This window comes from Narcine bancroftii, chromosome 2 (assembly GCF_036971445.1).
Source record: "Narcine bancroftii isolate sNarBan1 chromosome 2, sNarBan1.hap1, whole genome shotgun sequence".
Lineage (NCBI taxonomy): Eukaryota > Metazoa > Chordata > Chondrichthyes > Torpediniformes > Narcinidae > Narcine > Narcine bancroftii.
Window position 1 is genome coordinate 209,956,408 of NC_091470.1, and position 18,457 is coordinate 209,974,864.

An 18,457-nucleotide genomic window follows, 5' to 3' on the forward strand; every position below is an offset into this window, starting at 1 on the left:
AATTTTACTTGTTTATAAGTATGGGAATAATGAGTAGCAAGGAAGAGAGTCCTGGTTCAGGATGTGAACACCAGATAGCTACGTACAGCCCGCTTGGGTTGATGTTATCTGAGTGGGGCACAGGAAAGACCCGCGGTAAAGACAAACTGACGATGGTCAGGTATTGTTGTAATGAATGGGTTAAATACCCGGTTAAAGGGAGCTCCGTGTACTGGCCAAAATTCGGATCCGAGGATGAATGGATGTGTAAAGCTTTGAACCTATGGCTCTATCAAAACCAGAAAGACAATGTTGAGAGCAGGGAATATGCAGCCTGCTGGCTCAAGGGATCCATTGAACAGCTGGTTTTGAATGAGAAAGAATCCAGGGATAAGAGAGAGGAGGAACCTTTTGTCCCTGAATCACAGGGTTGGGATGTGTTACATTCCCTCCCTCCACCCTATGTTCCTCCTATGCCAGCTCCTATCTTTCCTTCCCCTCCTATGACCTACCCTTCTGCACCTTCCCCACCTCCCCCACCACTAGAGAAGAGAGAAGAGAGCAGGAGTGGTATGATAACTTGCTCACAAAGCACTCGATTACCACCTCTGTTGGCAGGAGAGAGAGGTAACTTTAATTCAGAACAGCGTGAGACTCTTCAGGAAGAAAGGGCAGAACCCTTTGATTCATTTCCCAGGGAGCAGGAACCCAGACCTAATAAGCCAGAAACCAATTGGATGAGACCACTGTGGGAAGTTCCCATGGGAGAGGGTCTCGGTTTCGTAAATGTGCCCCTGACCAGTACTGAAGTGTGTAACTTTAAGAAAGAACTGACCTCCCTGATAGAAGATCCCCAGGGATGTGCCGAACAGTTAGACCAATTTTTGGGACCATATATATATACAATATGGGGGTCTCGACATAGAATCACCAGCAGGGGAACAATTGGTACTAAAAGGTTTTGTTACCAACTCAGCCCCAGACATTAGGAGAAAATTACAAAAGACAGAAAATTGGCATGAGCAGGGAATAACCCAGCTTCTACAGATCACACAAAAAGCATTTGTCCAGACATCTGAGGATAAGCAGAAAGCAAAGGCTAACATTTTGATGCAAGCAGTTAAAGTAATAGTAGATGAGTAACATGGAAAAGGCAGGGACTGTGTGCCAGCTCCTGAATGTTGGGAGAAGTGCAGGGAGTGGGAGAGTAGAGACCAGAGATAATTTCATAAATCACGACTTCCCACTTCAGTCACTGACCAATATTGATTAAAATTCATGCTAAAATTTAAATGTCATAAATGATCGTTTTTCAATACTGTAGAATTAGCGAATTTAACTACCAGTTAATTCCAATTTATGAAATAAATTGTATTTAAATGTGATTTTGCACAGGGAGTACCTGAGAGTTGTGATGTTATAACATTTGCAGGGAGAAATGTTTGCGCAAATAGGGTGAGTTCTACACGTCTTATTTAAAGTGTATGTAAGATAAAGAAAGGATCTAATGTGTAAAGTGGCTGGATCAGCCAGCTGAAGGGGGAGTGTGCATGTCCCTTTAAGTGCACTGTGGCACTTGAAATTGAGGCTTCAGGCTCTTGTCTTGCAGTTAGAGGTATTTCTTCTACACATTCAGCAGTCAAGGTCCGTGAGTTTAAAGATCACCCACCTCTGGAGAATAAAGAAACCTCTGGGGATTCCTATGGGTATTCCTATAAGTTTAATCATTCATTTCTCTGGTGCATTTTCCTCCGGAGTGAAATTAATGCCTCAGCACAATTTCTCTGTATTGCCGCTGTTATTTAATTCATGATAACTTTCCCCCATTCATCAGGTTTATATTTAAATCCGGTAATGCGGAAGTTACATTGTAAATAATCACGGAGGTAAACCCTGCGCAACTGGATTCAGCTTAATGGAGAAATAAACCTGCAAACTGGTCTATGGTGCTGTGTGAGTACTGCAATAGGTGGAATATGATTTAAATTGGTGGCATAGTTCAGAACAATTGGGTGCATAAGAATAATAATATCATTAAGAACTCACAGATCTTGTACCGGATGCTATTCAGTACATCTTGACTTAAGGACTGGAGAAATTGGCATGTTAGAATGAGATTGGCATGGTACCAATATTTCTTGATTCAATAATGACTCCACAAGCTCCAGGATTCATGCAGCAGAACTTTTAAGTGGAATATAATAGAAACTAGCCTGTACTTAAATTATTGTGTGTGCAATCTTCATAAGAACATCTTTTAACTTTTTTTTGGTGCCTGTTTTACAGACTGTTTTAAATAAGGCCAGCTCCTGTGAGCTGTGGCACAAGGCATTTTACTTAAGGCAGAACTAAAGGTTGAATATGTTTCAAGTTCTCTTGCAGGGGCTCTTGTGCTGCAATGTCTGTTATGTACTCACTCTAACAAATTGGAGGGTTGTTCCCCATACAGACAAGCAGCTCCAACTGCATTTTAATAAGGTCTAACATATTCAAAACCCATGCAAATATGGTTTGTGTTTCATTTTACAATTTTTACACTAACACAAAGGAAAGTCAGATTGTTATTCATTTTATTAAAATCTAGTGATTGGTTATATGTAAAAGCATGGCAAGAGGATCAACTAAAACCTGCCTGGGATGGTCCCTTCTGTGTACTTTTAATTACAGACACCGCAGTAAGAACAAGAGAGAAAGGCTGGACCCACATTCAAAGAATTAATGACAAAGTGCCGTAATGTTACAATTTTATTCGTTTTTTTAATGGTTTATTCAGTTTTTGTTGTATTTTATTGCTGTTTTCAATGAGCTTTACAGTTATGGTGGTTTATTCAGTTATTGTTGTATTTTATTGCTGTTTTCAATGAGCTTTACAGTTATGGTGGTTTATTCAGTTATTGTTGTATTTTATTGCTGTTTTCAATGAGCTTTACATTTATCGTGGTTTATTCAGTTTGTTGTATTTTATTGCTGTTTTCAATGAGCTTTACATTTATCGTGGTTTATTCAGTTATTGTTGTATTTTATTGCTGTTTTCAATGAGCTTTACATTTATGGTGGTTTATTCAGTTATTGTTGTTTTTTTTTGCTGCTTTCAATGGGTTTTACTTTCATTGTTGTTTACTCATTTTTTGGAATATTGTTCGTTAATGTTTTAAGTCCCCCTGGAATAGGGGCAGCAGAGGTTACAATTGTGCTCCTTTAGAATGTAGACAGGGCATAGATTTAATGTATAGTCATAGTGGAATATGGGTTAACAAGGGATTCCAATACGGACCAGGGGAACTGAACAGCTTTAGTGGAGTACATTTAATTTGTATCTTAGCCTACACAGGTATTAAAGTCAAGAGTTTTGAGGCGATAGCACAAAGGGCATGGTGGGACAAAGACAGACAGAATGGTAGTCAGGATTGTACATGTAACAGAGAGAGAGAGAGAGTTAATACATATGCTAATGTACACAGACAGGCTGCAACTCACAAGTTCAATGATACATATGCTAATGTTAGCAGACAAGCTGCAACACACAGTTAAATCACAAGAAACAATCCCCCCCCAGCTTGGTCACTTTTCATCACCCCGTGAAGGGGAGCACCAGTTACCAACAATGTGAGCTGCTTGACACTTTAATATCAGGCTCCAGACAACCTTCGGAGACCGCTGGCCCTAGGGTTCGGGGCTGAAGAGGACATCAGATACTAGCCACAATTCAACGGAACCGCCTGACTCTCGCTACTCATTCGCTGCTGAAGGCAGCGTTTCTCACAGACTTTGTCAGGACAATGCTTACAAAAGTCGGGTGACACTGCTTCAATGTTTCAACGTGAATCTGCCCATGCCCATGTTCAGACGTGGCAACTTCGGACTGATGTGGGATGGACTAGACTCTTTACTGAGAACTGGAGCCTGATACTCACAACCCTAATAAGCAGCTGGACTCGCTACTCTGACCTTCATGGTGCTCCCCTACCTAAAGACTTTACACAGGTGTTACAATTCGGTTATTGACCAGCTGGGTAAAACTACACCTTACACTTGAAAGATCAGTATTACTGATCTAAAAGAAAAGTGAGGAAGGGGGGGGGGGAATCAGTCACACTGACACTAGTAGCCAAAGATCAGTAACACTGATCATGGTGAAAGATCAGTATTACTGATCTAAAAGAAAAGTGAGGATTGTGAGAGATGGGAAAATTGATCTAAAATTATGAACATGGAAGAAACTAAAGTTCATCAGTAAAATGGCTGTAACCAGTTCAAACAGGATAAGCTTGGGGCTTAGGATGCAGGAAAGCAGAGTCAGCACGATTAACATAAGAATCTTCTAGTCTTTGTGACAAGACCATAGGACTAAGATAAGGAATGGTAAGGTACAATAGAATGTAGGAAGTTGAGGTAGTCTGGATCAGATAAGGGTCTCCTAGCCCTGGACAGAAGTACCAAGTCATACATTTCTAATTAGCTAACCATACACAGATTTATACATATGAAATTAGCCAACCCTAGATAGAATGAGTCAACTCTGCATATCAAGAAACTGTAGCCCAGAGAATCAGGAAGGTGTGAATAAGGACAATGACATGATGGGGCACCCACAGGATACCCCCTGGTCCTCCAAGTGTACTGAAACTGCACGTAGGCAGGAAGGATTGCCTATGCCAAACCCATCCAGGGGGCAGAAGAATGTAAGGGGGAGGGCACTCTGATACTGAAATTGACTGTATAAAAGTTGGGTGAGCCCCAGTGTATGTGTGTATTCCCAGGGTAAGGGGAAGCACCCAACTTTGCATTGTTGTAGTAATAAATGTTCTTTGTTCTCAATTTTTGTCTCGAGCAATTTCTTTAAAGGTACTTTAATCATTTATATGTCCAAGATTCAATTGGTTACTGCAGCCTGAAAACCAGGAGGAACATTTGAACTTTCTCTCTCAGCTGCTGCAGTAACTGCAATGTAGTGCACTACCAGTAACCACAACGACTAGGCAGAGGGAATGTACTGGCCCAGATCAGGTAGAGGAATGGAGAAGTGATCCGACCTTTTGGGCTCAGGATCACTGGGGAGGGGTCATAGGGTATGAGTCATCAGTGGGCGGGCCAGGTCCATATACAGTAGCCAACAATAACTGTATACCATGGAGGAAACAGATCACCAAATGCAGACATTGCCCTTTGCAGTTCGCCTGAACAGGTTAACATCACGTCTCAGAAAGGCAACTGAAAGTTGGAGGCCAAGGTATTCTTAAGAATCATTAGGATTGATACGTTCCCAGGATCTTGTGAGAGATGGGAAAATTGATCTAAAATTATGAACATGGAAGAAACTAAAGTTCATCAGTAAATGGCTGTAACCAGTTCAAACAGGATAAGCTTGGGGCTTAGGATGCAGGAAAGCAGAGTCAGCACGATTAACATAAGAATCTTCTAGTCTTTGTGACAAGACCATAGGACTAAGATAAGGAATGGTAAGGTACAATAGAATGTAGGAAGTTGAGGTAGTCTGGATCAGATAAGGGTCTCCTAGCCCTGGACAGAAGTACCAAGTCATACATTTCTAATTAGCTAACCATACACAGATTTATACATATGAAATTAGCCAACCCTAGATAGAATGAGTCAACTCTGCATATCAAGAGTTGATATGCCCCGAGAATCAGGAAGGTGTGAATAAGGACAATGACATGAAGGGACACCGACAGGATACCCCCCCTGGTCCTCCATGTATACTGAAATTGCACGTAGGCAGGCAGGATTGCCTAATGCCAAACCTCTCCAGCAGGAGGCAGAAGAATGTAAGGGGGAGGGTATTCCTACACTGAAATCAACTGTATAAAAGTTGGGTGAGCCCCAGTGTCTGTGTGTATTCCCAGGGTAAGGGGAAGCACCCAACTTTGCATTGTTGTTGTAATAAATGTTCTTTGTTCTCAATTTTTGTCTCGAGCAATTTCTTTAAAGGTACTTTAATTCCTAACAAATGGGGGCTCGTCCGGGATCACACTCCCTCCACTGACAGAGTACCCCGACGACGAGAGTAGGTGCACCCCGGCTGATTCAGCTGGACTCACGGGCGACGGGTGGCTGGTCAGTGGAAGAAGCGAGTGATATCCGAGAAGAGGCATTGAGAACAAACGGCGGAAGGACGCGCGCTAGAGCAGTACTGCCAGAACTCGGTAAGAGTATTTTACTTGTTCCTAAGCATGGGAATAGCGGGCAGTGGAGATGAGAGTCCTGACACAGGACGTGACCACCAGATAGCTACGTACAGCCCGCTTGGGTTGATGTTATCTGAGTGGGGCACAGGAAAGACCCGCGGTAAAGACAAACTGACGATGGTCAGGTATTGTTGTAATGAATGGGTTAAATACCCGGTTAAAGGGAGCTCCGTGTACTGGCCAAAATTCGGATCCGAGGATGAATGGATGTGTAAAGCTTTGAACCTATGGCTCTATCAAAACCAGAAAGACAATGTTGAGAGCAGGGAATGTGCAGCCTGCTGGCTCAAGGGATCCATTGAACAGCTGGTTTTGAATGAGAAAGAATTCAGGGATAAGAGAGAGGAGGAACCTTTTGTCCCTGAATCACAGGGTTGGGATGTGTTACATTCCCTCCCACCACCCTATGTTCCTCCTATGCCGGCTCCTATCTTTCCTTCCCCTCCTATGACCTACCCTTCTGCACCTTCCCCACCTCCCCCACCACTAGAGAAGAGAGAAGAGAGCAGGAGTGGTATGATAACTTGCTCACAAAGCACTCGATTACCACCTCTGTTGACAGGAGAGAGAGGTAACTTTAATTCAGAACAGCGTGAGACTCTTCAGGAAGAAAGGGCAGAACCCTTTGATTCATTTCCCAGGGAGCAGGAACCCAGACCTAATAAGCTAAGAAACCAACTGGATGAGACCACTGTGGGAAGTTCCCATGGGAGAGGGTCTCGGTTTCGTAAATGTGCCCCTGACCAGTACTGAAGTGCGTAACTTTAAGAAAGAACTGACCTCCCTGATAGAAGATCCCCAGGGATGTGCCGAACAGTTAGACCAATTTTTGGGACCAAATATATATACAATATGGGGGTCTCGACATAGAATCCCCAGCAGGGGAACAATTGATACTAACAGGTTTTGTTACCAACTCAGCCCCAGACATTAGGAGAAAATTACAAAACACAGAAAATTGGCATGAGCAGGGAATAACCCAGCTTCTACAGATAGCACAAAAAAGCATTTGTCCAGACATCTGAGGATAAGCAGAAAGCAAAGGCTAACATTTTGATGCAAGCAGTTAAAGTAATAGTAGATGAGTAACATGAAAAAGGCAGGGACTGTGTGCCAGCTCCTGAATGTTGGGAGAAGCGTCGGGAGTGGGAGAGTAGAGACCAGAGATAATTTCATAAATCACGACTTCCCACTTCAGTCACTGACCAATATTGATTAAAATTCATGCTAAAAATTAAATGCCATAAATGATCGTTTTTCAATACTGTAGAATTAGCGAATTTAACTACCAGTTAATTCCAATTTATGAAATAAATTGTATTCAAATGTGATTTTGCACAGGGAGTACCTGAGAGTTGAGTGATGTTATAACATTTGCAGGGAGAAATGTTTGCGCAAATAGGGTGAGTTCTATACATCTTAACTTTAAGTGTATGTGAGATAAAGAAAGGATCTAATGTGTAAAGTGGCTGGATCAGCCAGCTGAAGGGGGAGTGTGCATGTCCCTTTAAGTGCACTGTGGCACTTGAAATTGAGGCTTCAGGCTCTTGTCTTGCAGTTAGAGGTATGGAGTCCTATCAATACATTTAGTACATTTCTTCTACACATTCAGCAGTCAAGGTCCGTGAGTTGAAAGATCACCCACCTCTGGAGAATAAAGATACCTCTGGGGATTCCTATGGGGATTCCTATAAGTTTAATCATTCATTTCTCTGGTGCATTTTCCTCCGGAGTGAAATTAATGCCTCAGCACAATTTCTCTGTATTGCCGCTGTTATTTAATTCATGATAACTTTCCCCCATTCATCAGGTTTATATTTAAATCCGGTAGTGCGGAAGTTACATTGTAAATAATCACGGAGGTAAACCCTGCGCAACTGGATTCAGCTTAATGGAGAAATAAACCTGCAAACTGGTCTATGGTGCTGTGTGAGTACTGCAATAGGTGGAATATGATTTAAATTGGTGGCATAGTTCAGAACAATTGGGTGCATAAGAATAATAATATAATTAAGAACTCACAGATCTTGTACCAGATGCTATTCAGTACATCTTGACTTAAGGACTGGAGAAATTGGCATGTTAGAATGAGATTGGCATGGTACCAATATTTCTTGATTCAATAATGACTCCACAAGCTCCAGGATTCATGCAGCAGAACTTTTAAGTGGAATGTAATAGAAACTAGCCTGTACTTAAATTATTGTGTGTGCAATCTTCATAAGAACATCTTTTAACTTTTTTTGTTGCCTGTTTTACAGACTGTTTTAAATAAGGCCAGCTCCTGTGAGCTGTGGCACAAGGCATTTTACTTAAGGCAGAACTAAAGTTTGAATATGTTTCAAGTTCTCTTGCAGGGGCTCTTGTGCTGCAATGTCTGTTATGTACTCACTCTAACAAATTGGAGGGTTGTGCCCCATACAGACAAGCAGCTCCAACTGCATTTTAATAAGGTCTAACATATTCAAAACCCATGCAAATATGGTTTGTGTTTCATTTTACAATTTTTACACTAACACAAAGGAAAGTCAGATTGTTATTCATTTTATTAAAATCTAGTGATTGGTTATATGTAAAAGCATGGCAAGAGGATCAACTAAAACCTGCCTGGGATGGTCCCTGCTGTGTACTTTTAATTACAGACACCGCAGTAAGAACAAGAGAGAAAGGCTGGACCCACATTCAAAGAATTAAACCAGCTTCTGAACCACAACATCACGACACACAGATTCAACCCTCAACCTGGCGTGCAGTTCCTCATCCTTCAGACCTGAAACTTACACTGTGCCGTGACAAATTGCCGTAATGTTACATTTCTTGTCCTATTTTAATGGTTTATACAGTTATTGTTGTATTTTTTATTGTCGTATTTTAATGGTTTATACAGTTATTGTTGTATTTTTTATTGTTGTATTTTAATGGTTTATACAGTTATTGTTGTATTTTTATTGTCGTATTTTAATGGTTTATACAGTTATTGTTGTATTTTTTATTGTTGTATTTTAATGGTTTATACAGTTATTGTTGTATTTTTATTGTCGTATTTTAATGGTTTATATAGTTATTGTTGTATTTTTTATTGTCGTATTTTAATGGTTTATACAGTTATTGTTGTATTTTTTATTGTCGTATTTTAATGGTTTATACAGTTATTGTTGTATTTTTTATTGTCGTATTTTAATGGTTTATACAGTTATTGTTGTATTTTTTATTGTCGTATTTTAATGGTTTATACAGTTATTGTTGTATTTTTTATTGTTGTATTTCAATGGTTTATACAGTTATTGTTGTATTTTTATTGCCGTATTTTAATGGGTTTTACTTTTATTGTTGTTTATTCATTTCTTTGGAATATTGTTAGTTAAATGGATATGTCACTTCAGTACTCGCTATGTTTTAAGTCCCCCTGGAATAGGGGCAGCAGAGGTTACAATTGTGCTCCTTTAGAATGTAGACAGGGCATGGATTTAATGTATAGTCATAGTAGAATATGGGTTAACAAGGGATTCCAATACGGACCAGGGGAACTGAACAGCTTTAGTGGAGTACATCTAATTTGTATCTTAGCCTACACAGGTATTAAAGACAGGAGTTTTGAAGCGATAGCACAAAGGACATGGTGGGACAAAGAGAGACAGAATGGTAGTCAGGATTGTACATGTAGCAGAGAGAGAGAGTTAATACATATGCTAATGTACACAGACAGGCTGCAACTCACAAGTTCAATGATACATATGCTAATGTTAGCAGACAAGCTGCAACACACAGTTAAATCACAAGAAACAATCCCCCCCAGCTTGGTCACTTTTCATCACCCCGTGAAGGGGAGCACCAGTTTCCAACAACGTGAGCTGCTTGACACTTTAATATCAGGCTCCAAACAGCCTTCGGAGATCGGTGGCCCTAGGGTTCGGGGCTGAAGAGGACATCAGATACTAGCCACAATTCAACGGAACCGCCTGACTACTGCTACTCGTTCGCTGCTGAAGGCAGCGTTTCTCACAGACTGCTACTCGTTCGCTGCTGAAGGCAGCGTCTCTCACAGACTTCGTCAGGACAATGCTTACAAAAGTCGGGCGGTTAAAGACACTGCTTCAAGATTTCAACGTGAATCTGCCCATGCCCATGTTCAGACGTGGCAACTTCGGACTGATGTGGGATGGACTAGACTCTTTACTGAGAACTGGAGCCTAATACTCACAACCCTAATAAGCAGCTGGACTTGCTACTCTGACCTTCATGGTGCTCCCCTACCTAAAGACGTTACACAGAGATTACAATTCGGTTATTGACCAGCTGGGTAAAACTACACCTTACACTTGAAAGATCAGTATTACTGATCTAAAAGAAAAGTGAGGATTGTGAGAGATGGGAAAATTGATCTAAAATTATGAACATGGAAGAAACTAAAGTTCATCAGTAAATGGCTGTAACCAGTTCAAACAGGATAACCTTGGGGCTTAGGATGCAGGAAAGCAGAGTCAGCACGATTAACATAAGAATCTTCTAGTCTTTGTGACAAGCTCTCTGAACCCTTCTCCATTAACAATGGCGTGAAGCAAGGCTGTGTTCTCGCACCAACCCTCTTTTCAATCTTCTTCAGCATGATGCTGAACCAAGCCATGAAAGACCCCAACAATGAAGACGCTGTTTACATCCGGTACCGCACGGATGGCAGTCTCTTCAATCTGAGGCGCCTGCAAGCTCACACCAAGACACAAGAGAAACTTGTCCGTGAACTACTCTTTGCAGATGATGCCGCTTTAGTTGCCCATTCAGAGCCAGCTCTTCAGCGCTTGACGTCCTGCTTTGCGGAAACTGCCAAAATGTTTGGCCTGGAAGTCAGCCTGAAGAAAACTGAGGTCCTCCATCAGCCAGCTCCCCACCATGACTACCAGCCCCCCCACATCTCCATCGGGCACACAAAACTCAAAACGGTCAACCAGTTTACCTATCTCGGCTGCACCATTTCATCAGATGCAAGGATCGACAATGAGATAGACAACAGACTCGCCAAGACAAATAGCGCCTTTGGAAGACTACACAAAAGAGTCTGGAAAAACAACCAACTGAAAAACCTCACAAAGATAATCGTATACAGAGCCGTTGTCATACCCACACTCCTGTTCGGCTCCGAATCATGGGTCCTCTACCGGCACCACCTACGGCTCCTAGAACGCTTCCACCAGCGTTGTCTCCGCTCCATCCTCAACATCCATTGGAGCGCTCACACCCCTAACGTCGAGGTACTCGAGATGGCAGAGGTCGACAGCATCGAGTCCACGCTGCTGAAGATCCAGCTGCGCTGGATGGGTCACGTCTCCAGAATGGAGGACCATCGCCTTCCCAAGATCGTATTATATGGCGAGCTCTCCACTGGCCACCGTGACAGAGGTGCACCAAAGAAAAGGTACAAGGACTGCCTAAAGAAATCTCTTGGTGCCTGCCACATTGACCACCGCCAGTGGGCTGATAACGCCTCAAACCGTGCATCTTGGTGCCTCACAGTTTGGCGGGCAGCAGCCTCCTTTGAAGAAGACCGCAGAGCCCACCTCACTGACAAAAGGCAAAGGAGGAAAAACCCAACACCCAACCCCAACCAACCAATTTTCCCTTGCAACCGCTGCAATCGTGTCTGCCTGTCCCGCATCGGACTGGTCAGCCACAAACGAGCCTGCAGCTGACGTGGACTTTTTACCCCCTCCATAAATCTTCGTCCGCGAAGCCAAGCCAAAGAAAGAATAGGACTAAGATAAGGAATGGTAAGGTACAATAGAATGTAGGAAGTTGAGGTAGTCTGGATCAGATAAGGGTCTCCTAGCCCTGGACAGAAGTACCAAGTCATACATTTCTAATTAGCTAACCATACACAGATTTATACATATGAAATTAGCCAACCCTAGATAGAATGAGTCAACTCTGCATATCAAGAGTTGATATGCCCCGAGAATCAGGAAGGTGTGAATAAGGACAATGACATGAAGGGACACCGACAGGATACCCCCCCTGGTCCTCCAAGTATACTGAAATTGCAAGTAGGCAGGCAGGATTGCCTAATGCCAAACCTCTCCAGCAGGAGGCAGAAGAATGTAAGGGGGAGGGTATTCCTACACTGAAATCAACTGTATAAAAGTTGGGTGAGCCCCAGTGTCTGTGTGTATTCCCAGGGTAAGGGGAAGCACCCAACTTTGCATTGTTGTTGTAATAAATGTTCTTTGTTCTCAATTTTTGTCTCGAGCAATTTCTTTAAAGGTACTTTAATTCCTAACAATCTGATGAGATGAACCCTAGAGAAGGGAGGGAAGTGATTGCTCGGGGTTTGGCGATGATCCTTATGGCCTCCTTGGCTGTAAATTCACCGAAATCAACTCACCGACAAAATAAATCACCTACCATCAAATTCACCGACGGAAATTCACGGACTTCAAAATTCATTAAAATATTCACCCGTCGTCTGGCCGACCTGTTGAGATACGTTCCAGATCTGCCTTGTGTCTGCCGCACACTCTCACCGACCCCCGACCGCAGAGCTCTCTGTTCCAGCGACTGGTGGGGGAGAGAGGTAGGGAATAGGGAGAGGGGGTCATTAGAGACCAGGACCGCGGGAGAAGCGAACTCCCCCGTGCGAATTAGAAGAGGCAGCCGCGTTCCCATCTCTGTCCGCATCAGCAATATTTCACCTGTCGGCTGGGGTGTGTCTCTGGAGTTGAGAGATCCACGTTCATCCCCAAACGGGATTAAGGGTGGAGGGAGAAAGCAGATTCATAGTTTAAACATCACCAGCCAGTGCCTGTGGTTTCTGCGGAGGCGTGACAGCTCCGCCCTGTCTTCTCCTCGGGCTTGCCTTCCATTTCCTCCTCCGTCCCCCGACTGCAGAACCTTCTCTTGGAGTGACTGGTGAGGGATGGAGGGAATAGAGATCAGGACCGTGGCACGAAATTGTAATTCCCCTGAGCGGGAGAGGCGAACTCCCCTGTGCTCACGGGGAGGGCGGGGGACGGTGGAGAACAAGCTGGAGCGACGGCCTCAGGAGAGGCTCGTTTGACAAAAATCTGCAGGAATGACCAATTAACACCTAATTTCACCCTTTATTAAAAGGACCAAAATTCATTAACATTCTAAAACTATGCCCCTTAAAATACTTTCTTTTGTTTATTCATTCAATTGTCGTGAATTTTCCGTCAGTGAATTGATTTCGGTTAGTTTAACTGTAACCGAATACATTTGACAAATTTCACCCCATTTAAACTTTTAACCCAATTATTTTCCGATTCAGTTTGTCGAAAGTTTTAAAATCATAAAATGACATTGACCTACAGCTGGCAATCTCCTGCAAATTTTTCCGTGCAATTCCAGTGAAAAGTTGGAGTTCCTTTAGAACACTTTAGTGAATCCCAGACCATTAGAACATGTTTTTGTTTCAAATTCGACCCGTATGCCAGCCTAACTGCCGAATATCGCACGATCACTCGTGGTCTCGTGGAGACGTTCTTTGTTCGACTGGTGCGAGATAGTCACGAGATGCAAGCTTCTGATAACTAGGGGGCAAGTAACAGATTCGGAGAAGGCACGGGTAACCTCGCCCGTCCCAACTATGACTGCATGTTTGTGGGTCTGGTGGAACAATCCATGCTGGAATCCCACTCAGCAAGGCCCTCCACTCTTTTTTTCAGTAGGATTGGCGACTGCAACAGTGCTGCCACATGCAACAGGATGGGCTCGTCCACATCACTCTCTATAGGCACTTTCAGATGGCCAATTGTCCTGCTTGTAAAGCCGCATATTTTGGCAATATGCGGCTATTGGGAGGCCACGTGAATGTGCAGGAGGCGCCTGCAAGGCAACTATGTAACCCTCCTCCTAGAGGGATAATCGCCGCAGCACAGTGGCTGGCGGCTGCATTCGGATGACGGTCAGCTGGCGAGCGCCTGACAGCTGCCCCTTCCCCCGGCTCAGGACGTTGGAGCAAGGGCAGCTGGCTGGGCTGTCTGGTGGGGACTGCAGGGCTGGAGCAGTGGGGGGAGGGGGGAGCTGCCAGTGGGGGAGAAGGGGGCTGGAGCTGCCAGTGGGGGAGAAGGGGGCTGGAGCTGCCAGTGGGGGAGAAGGGGGCTGGAGCTGCCAGTGGGGGAGAAGGGGGCTGGAGCTGCCAGTGGGGGAGAAGGGGGCTGGAGCTGCCAGTGGGGGAGAAGGGGGCTGGAGCTGCCAGTGGGGGAGAAGGGGGCTGGAGCTGCCAGTGGGGGAGAAGGGGGCTGGAGCTGCCAGTGGGGGAGAAGGGGGCTGGAGCTGCCAGTGGGGGAGAAGGGGGCTGGAGCTGCCAGTGGGGGAGAAGGGGGCTGGAGCTGCCAGTGGGGGAGAAGGGGGCTGGAGCTGCCAGTGGGGGAGAAGGGGGCTGGAGCTGCCAGTGGGGGAGAAGGGGGCTGGAGCTGCCAGTGGGGGAGAAGGGGGCTGGAGCTGCCAGTGGGGGAGAAGGGGGCTGGAGCTGCCAGTGGGGGAGAAGGGGGCTGGAGCTGCCAGTGGGGGAGAAGGGGGCTGGAGCTGCCAGTGGGGGAGAAGGGGGCTGGAGCTGCCAGTGGGGGAGAAGGGGGCTGGAGCTGCCAGTGGGGGAGAAGGGGGCTGGCCGAAACAATGCCGATACCCCAACTCATCCGCCAGCCGCTTCAGCCCCCTTCTCTCCCACCGGGGGCAGAGCGATCAGTGTGGAGACATCCAGCTGACAGCCAGCCATCCTAACTTGACAATCCAAGGGACAGGAGTCGGAGTGCGCTCAGATGCGCATCCGGTGCAGCTGTCCCTTTTTGCGCGGCCACCTGAACGGCAAGTCAAAGGGCCGCTTCCTCTTCTTCAGGCGTATTCTTAGCTGAGAATCCACCTGAAAGAAGCCTTATTTATTTCCAACTTTCATCCAGACCTACGCACACTCAACTTTTGTGATCGCTCTGTCTCCAAGAGGGGTGAAAAGCAGATATTTGTTATAAACCGACCAACTCCCGCAAATGTTTCATCTCATTCGCCCCCTGCAAAGGAGGCTATTCCGTTCAATCAATCCTCTGTCTCCGGCGTGTCGTCCTCCTTCCTAATCGTGGTTTTCTCTGAACCAAAGTCAGCCCTTTTCCACAACTATCCCATTTTTCGCTCCCGGGTTACTGCTAAACTGAGTAAGTCCGCAAATTGGAGGAACAACATTTGATATTCCGGCTTGGCACTTTCCTACTGGACGGGATTAACATGGACTTCTCCGGTTTTATTAAGCCCCAACCCTATATTTTCCTATGTATTCTTTCCACTAGATTTGCTTCTCACTCTTCCCTTTTCCCATATTGTGTCCTTTCACTGAGACAAAGACAACATCTTCCGCAAATCAATTCTTATGTTTCCTCTCTTCTCTCCCTTTATATCCAAGTCACACCTTATGTCTGTTGGTCTGTACTCCTCCCATCGTTCCCTTTTCATCAGTCTTGTAATGGAGACGCCCGTCTGTCTTTGATACATCTCTTGAGGAAGAACTTAGGCCTGAAACTCTGTAATACAACATCTCCTAGCAACATGCAGCCGCCTGTCTTCCCAGAGTGATGACATTTTTTTTCCGAAAACAAATACACTTTCACATCTTTTTGGAATGCCAATCAAATTTTAATTCGTATGGCTCTGGTTATTTGCAGAGTAATCCATTTAATGTAAACAGAAACTTCAATCCACTTTTCAACTCGTCTCTGAACTTCCTCTGTGTCAGTCCATAGATGCATGTGTTGGTGCAGATACTCAGAAACTGTAACATCATTCCACATTGTTGAAAGATAAATATTGGTGTATTCAACTGTTGGTCTGTGTAGTTTTGGTTCACCCTTTGCCAGTTCATGGAGTGTATCACATAGGGCAGCCACAGCAATATGAAATTAGTTGATATAGTGAACAACAAAATAATCGATTTTCTCCGATTTTCCAGTTCTGAATCTTTCTGATTCTCACTGTTGCCCCGCAGCCCTCTGCGGACTCTGTTTGCTACAAGTATATGTTTGCCGGTTAAACCATTAAACAGAATAATTAAACTTATTGGTAGTATCGGTGTAAAGATACTGTCAAACAACTCGATTGCTCTCCACAAGGGTTCGGTATAGTATTCAGGTATGGGGGCGCAACGCCAGGGAACATTGTCAATTATTACATAAGGTTCCACAACGAAGTAAAACGGGATGCACCTCACACAGCTCACTGCCGCTACGATCACTAGAACTACTGTCGCTACTCTCTCGTTACAATACTTTTTCTGCAGATTTTGGCAGCAAATTGCGATGTAACGGTCGTACGTGAAAGCAACAGTGAACCAAACGGAGCAGTCCATGCTTGCATATCTAAATACAACCAACAGGGAACACACACGAGTTAAGTGCAAAAAACGGGCGTACAAATATAAATCATTAATCTTCTTCAAGGTAATTACAATCACGACCACCAAGAAATCAGCCGCTGCCATTCCCAACAGGTAGCGAGTGATACCCTTGGAGAGACCACATTTTCCACGAGACAGGATGACAATCGCCGCTACGTTAACTGCAAAACAAACAGAACCCCAGAGCGAATAAATAAAATATTTCCACAAAATGTATTTCAAATAAATGTTCATCAAATAAAAGTCTTTAACGTATTACAAAAAGCTACACCTGGAATAATCGCCTACGATCTAGCTCACCTATACTGACCAAATCTGGATGCAAATAATAAATCTGATTAATACGTTGTTGTATGGTCTCGATGTTAAAACGGGTGTAAATATCTCAGTGGTACACACGTCTCTGGAAAAGTAAAGCAAGATATAAAGAGAAATGACTTAGTTGAGACAGCATCTCAGGCAGAAACTGTGAAACAAAAAAAAAAATAGTGTTAACGTTTCATGTTGGTGACACTTCATCAGATCTGGGAACGAGAGAAAGACATTCGTCTGGAGTTGCGGATTGTGTGGGGTGGAGGGCAGAAAACTAATCGGCAGCATTGAGAGGGGAATATTAGCGTTGCCGAGGGAACGAATTACTACATCAATTGACTCGAGTTCAACAAACAATTAGCTGCGGAGAACACGTCTCCTTTCATAAAAGATGGAATTTAATGACAACGACGGGGAACCAAAATAAAATGTAAAGAGACAGTTCAAGTTTACTCTAGCGACGTAAATGGAGTTTCTGCTACAAAGGCTCAGTCCCTTGGCTGCTCCTCTGGATCTGATCATTTCCCTTCTCTAATAACTGCCGGCCATTGGCCCATCTATGACCTTAGCTCAGTTAGCACAACCTGACCTGCTGATCACATTCAGCAATTGGCAGTAGTCAGTTCTCACATTCCTTGACTGTATAATTGTTTGGCTAGTTTACCTATGTGCAGTTGCGAAACACTCGTTTATCTCTCTCTACACCCCCCCCCCCCCACCTCTCTCTCTCTCTCTCTCTCCCCCCCACACACACCCAGATACACACACACATCCGATTAATGCAACAAACATGCAATGTCATTATATCACTTAGGATATGCCATCTCTTCTCTCTGTACATCATCACTCTTGGAAATCGATATTTTATCTCTTGTGCCCAATGCCGATGACGAGATTTTGTCTTCATGCCTCTTTGACCAGCTGTCTATTTCCAGTTCCAATCATACGCTTAAATACGGCGTTGATGGATAACAAAATTGATCACCCTAAAAATTCTATTAATGTGGAACAGATGGTTGAAATCCAATCAAATATTATCTCGATTCTGCGCCTTACCGGGAATACCAACCGCTGCCAGTACCGGATAGTAAATGCTCGCTAAATAGTAAATTGCTGGATAAGGCATTGCCCGGGAAGTTATGATCAGCTGCTCAAGAATATTCCAACTGCCAAAGTTCCACCTATTAAGAACCTCTTATCCTGGAGAAGGAATGAATGCCCTTTGAGAATGTTGATGGAAACACCGTCTCACTCACATGGCAACAATGTGCTGAACAATCACTGACACTGACACCAATTGAGTTGTTGTGCAATGCATTTCGCAACTCTGTCTATTTTTGCGCAACATTGGAATAAGATCTTGCACGTCTTCCTGCTCTGACAAATATTTTCGTCACTTGCGCAAAACTTGTTTTGTCATGAATATTACATAGCACAAACAAATGACAGTGTTCTTCACAGCTTGTGACGCCCGTGGGCTCGCAGCATAATTGAAGTGGGTAAATTTGGCAAATAAAATTTATGCATGGACAGCCTCGCTCACTGTTGGCTTTAGAGCTAAATTTGTGCGCGG

General features: G+C 44.1%; 2 protein-coding genes across 4 annotated transcripts in view; both read right to left on the reverse strand.

The window, feature by feature from the left end:
- LOC138755048 (uncharacterized) overlaps window positions 1–13,567 on the reverse strand; it is a 62,156-nt gene extending 48,589 nt beyond the window's left edge. For 2 of the 3 annotated variants that reach the window (XM_069920218.1, XM_069920220.1), the window contains exons 1-2: window positions 12,866–13,567; window positions 12,579–12,731 (exon numbers count right to left, since the gene is read on the reverse strand). Coding sequence is in view for 1 of the 3 variants with exons in the window: in XM_069920220.1 (XP_069776321.1) it covers window positions 12,579–12,731; window positions 12,866–12,910 (198 nt within the window). In the remaining 2 variants the exon portion in view is untranslated. Of the gene's footprint in view, window positions 1–12,578 lie in introns of all 3 variants that reach the window. The other variant, XM_069920219.1, reaches the window with a different exon arrangement.
- A 2,226-nt stretch (window positions 13,568–15,793) lies between these two features.
- On the reverse strand, window positions 15,794–18,226 carry LOC138755049 (probable G-protein coupled receptor 139). The gene is made up of 2 exons (XM_069920221.1): window positions 17,941–18,226; window positions 15,794–16,733 (listed from the first exon to the last, which is right to left on the reverse strand). The coding sequence occupies exons 1-2, from the start codon at window positions 18,008–18,010 to the stop codon at window positions 15,835–15,837; spliced, it is 969 nt and encodes a 322-aa protein (XP_069776322.1). The 5' UTR covers window positions 18,011–18,226; the 3' UTR covers window positions 15,794–15,834.
- Window positions 18,227–18,457: the final 231 nt, after the last annotated feature.

Bases quoted from the DNA above. Each gene is read 5' to 3' on its own strand.
- LOC138755049 (XM_069920221.1), bottom strand. From the start codon at position 18,010: ATGCCTTATCCAGCAATTTACTATTTAGCGAGCATTTACTATCCGGTA. The intron at 16,734-17,940 runs GTAAGGCGCAGA...TTTGTTTTGCAG, and splicing joins GGCAGCGGTTGGTATTCCCG to TTAACGTAGCGGCGATTGTC.